Here is a 6,508-nt window from a genome sequence, read left to right as displayed (position 1 = left end):
CTTCAGTTCATTTTATAGCCACCATAGCTGCCCCCACATTCATCATTAGCCAGCTGGAATTTACAGTTGAGATGAAGCAGCTGTTTTTAAATTATTATTATTTATGAGTGTGGCTTTTAGACCTGGACATTTGCTTTGGATGTTTTCTGTCAGAGAAATGCTCCCCTGTCAGTGTCTACAGCACTCTTCAGATCAGTTCAAGACAACGCTGATTATTTTAAAAAATAAATTGTGGCACTTCTTTTTTTTACATGTACAAAACTGAAGCCGACTCTCTGCGACTCACACAAGGAAACTAAAACCTTTGCAACTGATTTGAGACACTTTGGAGACTCCCCAGTGAATGCCAAACTGCAGCTCAGTGAGAAACTAAAGGGACAGTTCAAACATCTGACGGGAGCTTCTGTAGAATGATATAAACGATTAGCGTCCTGTTTGTTGCAGATAGCTCGTGAACAGTTTCAATTTGGAGGAACAGATTATTTCTGACAAGGCTGACATGTTTGATGGCTGATCACAGGGTGATAAGATCAAAGTGGATTGCTGGCATCTTAGAACAAAGCCAATTAAAAAAATTAAAAATAACCTACCAGTTCATGCAAACACAATATTGTAAACCTTTAATCTGTTGTCAGTGTTGCATAATAATTTTGATATTCCTACAAAAAGTGCTCCAGGCTGCAGTAGTGCTACAGCCAGCTGCTGCTGCCACTAGTTGCACTTGAAAAAAAATAAAAAAATGAAACAATGTGCAAAACTGAAGGCAATGTAAATTATGTCTAAACTGCATGAACCGCTATAAAACTGTGAGAGTGGAGTTATTTTAAGATGGTCGCATTTTACTTTGGTCTTTGCGTCATTCAGACTAGCCGTTAGCTCATCAGTCCGATCAGAATCCAACTGTTTCTTCAAAGTGACGTTGTTCGAGGAGCTATCTACAACAGGTAAGATATCAATTGTTCAGAATCTTACAGAGGCCTGCTGAAAGAAATCTGAAATATCCCTTTAACTGCACAAGATTTCAACCTCCATCATATATTTTTTTTAGATACATACTAAGTGGTGCATTTTAAACACATGAACCATCCTTAAAGAAATTATTTATACACAGATAAAATAATACTAAGAGAGATATTTATGAATATACAAACTGAAATGTTTAAATACAATTTCTTTTTTTGTTGTTCATTAAATTGCACACACGTGTAATTCATATGAGCCTGTGGAATAGGAGCTGCAACAGAAATTAAACACGTCTCGTTTCTTTTAACCTCGTTTGCTGCTACATTACAAATTTATTTTTCTATTTCTCTCGTGTCAAGACATTTTTCTGATTTCTTCTTTTTCTCGTCGTCATTCTTTACAATTCATAAAAAAATATTACATCATCTCATTTGTTTTCCTCGTGATTACTGTGAAAACAAACCAAAAGTAAAGGTGTCTTTGTTTGATGATTTCTGATTGTGTTACATTTTATTTCAGACAAAACTCATCGATGCGTTTTAATTCAGACTAAAAACAAAATCAGTTTTTAAATTATATTTTTCGCATTAAACACACCTGAAGTCACACATTTACAAAATATATAAACAATTGAAGGTTATAGGAAACAATAAAGCTTCTGAAAACAGATTTATTTTAAAGAAATAAAAGACGAGTCCACTAAATAAAGACAACTCCAAGCTGGGTTTGATTTAATATGTTTTATTAATTCCACTTACATAAATTTATGTTAAAAAAATCTCAAAAAGTCACGTTTTTTTTTTTGTCTCATTTTACAACAAGTTTCACAAAAACTCACTATATGCACCAAATGGAGACGGTGAAGACGCGCCGGACGCGCACTGCGCCATTTTGCCTCCATGTTCAAACTCACGGTCAAAAATAATAATACATGTAATTCCTTAAGATTTACATCACAGACAGACAGTCACATTACATGACGCTACACTAATAGAAAAATAAGACTAAAGCAGACAGGAAAACACGTGACATGCCATGGACACGTTTTGCGCGTTGATTAATCGTTGTTTTTTTAAAGCCTTGAACATTTTCTTCCATCAAGCACCAAGCAGCTGAAAGAGCAAATATCTCCCGAATATCTGCAGCCTTTTACATCACGTAATCAAACATTTTATTCCACACAATCGGATTTTATTTCTGACACCTGTTACCTGGCCCTCCTGCAGCCTGCACGCGCGGCTTAGAAACAGTTCCTGATGTCACGCAAATGGAGAAAACGGCAGTAAAAAATCATTATTGGCACTTGTTTGAGGTTTTTGTGCTCTCCCGTGACGGCAATTGAAACATGCGTCGCTCCCGTTTGTTTAACCTTCAATTCGCACCGCGCGCTGCTCACCTGTGAGAAACTGTTTTAATCTGTGCTTGTTTTTAATCCCACACCAGATTTAGACAAACTCAACATGGATTACTTCACGGTGATTTTTGAGGTAAAGATAAAAAAAAAATGTAAATGGTCCACCTTTCATCTCGTGTGAGTCACCCGGAGGGGAAGAAAAAGTAAAGTATGTTACAGTAAAAAGCCCTCGCGGGCACCCGTAGCGCCTCAGCGGCTCGGCTGCTTGTAGTTGCCGTTGATTTCCTCCGAGATGTTCACGGCCTCGGCGCCCAGCGGCAGCCGGTCGCTGTACTCGGATCCCGCCTCGAACTCCTCCGGGTTGGTTTTGGATGAGGAGCCCGGGATGGACTCGGTCACCACGCTCCCCTCAGCCTCCCCTTCCTCCCCCTCGGGCCCCTCCTCCTCCTCGCCCAGCTCGCTGGGGTTGAAGGTCTTCTCGGACTCCACGAACGACGCTCTGGGATCGAACTCCCCCGTGGCCTGCTTCTCCACCTGGTCCGGATTCTGAGCCTTCATGATCAGCTTGTAGCTCTTTCCTTGGTACTTGTAGAGCAGGTGGCAGCAGGTGGCCCCCAGCAGGGGGACGGTGGCCAAGCCCAGGAGGAAAATGCTGACGATCACAATAATAAGCAGGGAGGGGATCTTCTTCCTTGTCGTGAACACCACTTGGACTTGGCAGTCCTTCCCCCCATAAGTGAGACAAAGAGTGTAATTGGTGCCCGACTGTAGGCCGTGGAAGCGGTATGAATTCACCCCCTCCTCTATGTTGGACCACTGCACCAAGGAGTGTCCATTTCCAGTGTTCACACAGAGGTAGAGCATGTCCAGGGTGTCCTTACTGGAAGAGGACTGCAGCAGACCCAGCGGCTCTTTGTTCACAGTCTCCTGGTTCTTGTGGCTCAGGTGGAGGTTTGATTTGGTGCTCGGGAGCTGCAGTGGGTTCAGCTGCACCTTAGCTTCCGTCTCTGAGACCTCTAACGCGATGACGCCGAAGTCAAAGGTGTACTGCTTCAGGTCGTCCAAGCTCAGGTTGAAGGCGTGGTTGGAGATGTATTCGCTTCCGTCCCTCACGCCGCACTTGCTCGCAAACGTGGGGTTCTTAGCCCCCCCAGCCTCCTCGGTTTTGTGCTTTGACCCCTCAGGGCTCTCCTTCGTCTTCTCCTCAGGCTTAGCCCAGTTGATCACATTGTTTTTGGAGCCCTTCGGGTCGTCGAGCTTTTTACCGGACGGACGGATCTTGTCCAGGCTTGAGTCTGGTATCAAGCTGCTGCCTTGCTTGTGGGTGTATGTCAGCGAGAGCTTGACACTGCTCTCCGCTCGGCCCAACTCGTTCTCTGCAGAGCAGCTGTAGTTTCCGTCCTCCTTTTTACTCATGCGGGGAACAACGAGAGAGCCGTTCCTGAAGACGAGGAACCTGGTGTTGGTCGTTTTATCGTTTATCGGCATGTCATTTGTTTCCTCTGTGGACGGCAGGGGGAACAGGTCATTTTGGTTTCCAGCAGTGACCTCCCAGCGGACCTGTGGCTTGGGGCTCCCCTTGGCCTCACAGTTCAGGATGACAGTAATGCCCTCATAAAGGACTGCGTTCTGTATGTTGGGCTGGTATGTTATGGTGACAACAGGAGCTTCACATGTCAGTTTGGGAGTATTTGCAATCATGACCCCTTTCAGGTGCTCGGGGGCCTCACACTGGATTGATTTAGGGTCAGGCACAGAAATTTTGGTTGTGGCAATCCAGTCCCTGAGCCACTCCAGGCTGCAAGAGCAAGTGAACGGGTTGCTAAAGATCTGGAGGTGGGACATGGAGGAGAGGGCGCTGAAGGTGCCCTCCACGATGGTGGTGAACCTGTTGTTGTTGATGCGGAGCGACCTCAGGTCTTGGAGTGTGGAAAAGGCGTCCTTGGGGAGGTTCACCATCTCATTGTTGTTCATTTTCAGCAGCTGCAGAGCTGTGAGGGACTTCATGTCCTCCCAGGGGAAGGTGACGATTTTGTTGTGGCTGATGTCCAGGTTGCGGAGCTGAATGAGGGGGGCCAAGGTGTTCGTCTCAACAGTGACGATTTCATTGTGGGCCAGCCAGAGAGAGGTGACCTGCGTGATGTTATCAAAGCTTTTGCTCTTCAGCAGTTTGATCTTGTTGGCCGAAAGGCTCACGGTGGTTACGTTGGAGGGGAGCCCGACCGGTACCTCCAGCAGGTCTTTGTAAGCACAGTCGGCAAACTTCTGGGCAAATTTATCCTGGCAGCTGCAGAGCTGAGGGCAGCTCTGAGCACTGCTGATCACCACAGTCCACAAAGCAAGGAGCTGCAGGAGCCTTCCTGCCATCTTCTGCACCTACACACATCAACGATCAGAAATTAGAAGCTACATCACTGGTCGTTTTGTTACAAATTCAGAATCAGTTTAGTTTTAAAACATATCTGTGTGATGAACTCATGAAGCAAATTTGAACTCACAGATGCTAAATTAAATTTGCATTAATATAAAACTGCACTGTGCTATAAGTTTATGCATAAAGCACAAGAAAATGTTGCTCTGTTTTGTATGTGCACACACGGTCTAGCCTTCTTTGTGCGCGCGCTCCTGCCCGGGCGCTTTCCATGGTGTTGAAGCGACTTTAACGCCCCTCAAATATTCACCACAAACATTTTCCTTTTTCTAAAAGTTGCATTTTGATGTTTTTTTTTTAAATCTGGAAATCATATTGAACTTCAGTCCTTGTGAACCCAAAAGCTCAAGCTGATCTTCAGGGTGATTTTAGCTGCTTCAGCTCATATTTGACCTCATCTATAGAGAAACACTCGGAATTGGAACGCCTTACCTGTGTTGACTTCGTTTCCTGTGTTTTTTAATTTAATTTGAGTCTTCTGTAGTTTCTACGAGTTTAATGGTTGGAGGGAGCCTCAGGTCCGCGCACACGGCGGCAGGAACATTTTTCCCGGTGAGATGTTGATGTTGCGCTCAGTCGGTCCGTCCGCTCTTTTTTTTTTTTTTTTTTTTTTTTTATTCCTCAGGAAGAACGCTCCTCTGCGCGCTCCCGCCGCTGCGGAGCCAGGCGGAGAGGCGTGCACGCGCAGCCTCTCCCATCTTTCTCCCTTCTATTAAAGACGCAGAAGCTCCTCCTCCCCCCCCCCGCTTCCGAGAAAAGTAATGTTTAATTTATCACTCAGACCCAAACCTAATCTTTGACCTCGTTTGGTTCGACAGCAGCTCTTTGTCTTCAGCAAAGAGTTTACAAACCCAATTTGCTGAGAGTTCCGGTCAAAACAGCCGCGTGAGATTTGATGGGAACAATTTAAATATTCTTTGCTTATTCGTGCCTTAATTAACTATCAGGCTGTAGGTCATTTGAATAAAAGTAGCTTGTTGCTAAATGAATATCTGTGCAAAAGTTTTGAACAAACCTTGTTTGTTTAGAAGCGTTAGACTTGCGTCAAAAAGGTGTTTTCTGATCAAACACTGCCACCTGCTGGTGATCAGTGGGAACTCCTGTCATTCCAAACGTGAAAAAGACAGTTTGGTCCTAATAAAACCAAATAAAGGTAGACAAAAAGTTCACTAAAATTAATGAACAGTGACAATTTAGGCTCCAGAGCTGCAGACTTTAAGTTAAAAGATGATTTGATCTTAAGTGTTGCCTTGCTTGGTTGATTAACAAAAAGACAAAATCTAACCTGACCCTATGAGTGGGGCTCTGTGTTTTGCATTTGCGTATATTTGCGTGAAACGTTAAGATTATTAAAATTAAGATTAAAAAAAACAACATTTATATCAGCTCCAAATTGTCAAGTCTTGCCCACCCACAATAGTTTGTGGAATATTTCAAGGTTCAAGTTTCTTTATTGTCATTCGCATCACATGTGGTACATGAGGTGGAACGAAACTGTGTACTCAAGATCCTAGTTACACCCCAAACTAGCAAATATATAAAGTATAAAAAGAGACAGGATACAAGGATCTAAGATATACACTAAACACTAATAATGTAAAATAATACAGTATATTAAACAGCAGCCCGAACACGAGTCTGTAGTGAGCAGATGGATATATACAGCAGTTTAAAGGCAAGAAATCAGCAGCATGGATAATCAGCAGCACAGTTAAGTCACATATCGCCAGGATATCGCCGTTGGATCTTTGTTCCTGTGA

The 6,508-nt window shown here is 43.8% G+C and overlaps 1 protein-coding gene across 1 annotated transcript; it reads right to left on the bottom strand.

The window, feature by feature from the left end:
- Positions 1 to 1,852: 1,852 nt before the first annotated feature.
- islr2 (immunoglobulin superfamily containing leucine-rich repeat 2) lies at positions 1,853 to 5,482 on the bottom strand. The gene is made up of 2 exons (XM_037682931.1): positions 5,181 to 5,482; positions 1,853 to 4,693 (listed from the first exon to the last, which is right to left on the bottom strand). The coding sequence occupies exon 2, from the start codon at positions 4,682 to 4,684 to the stop codon at positions 2,567 to 2,569; it is 2,118 nt and encodes a 705-aa protein (XP_037538859.1). The 5' UTR covers positions 4,685 to 4,693; positions 5,181 to 5,482; the 3' UTR covers positions 1,853 to 2,566.
- Between the last annotated feature and the right edge of the window lie 1,026 nt (positions 5,483 to 6,508).

Source organism: Nematolebias whitei, chromosome 10 (assembly GCF_014905685.2).
Source record: "Nematolebias whitei isolate Nwh7 chromosome 10, NemWhi1, whole genome shotgun sequence".
Taxonomy (NCBI): domain Eukaryota; kingdom Metazoa; phylum Chordata; class Actinopteri; order Cyprinodontiformes; family Rivulidae; genus Nematolebias; species Nematolebias whitei.
This window is presented reverse-complemented; position numbering and strand designations above follow the sequence as displayed.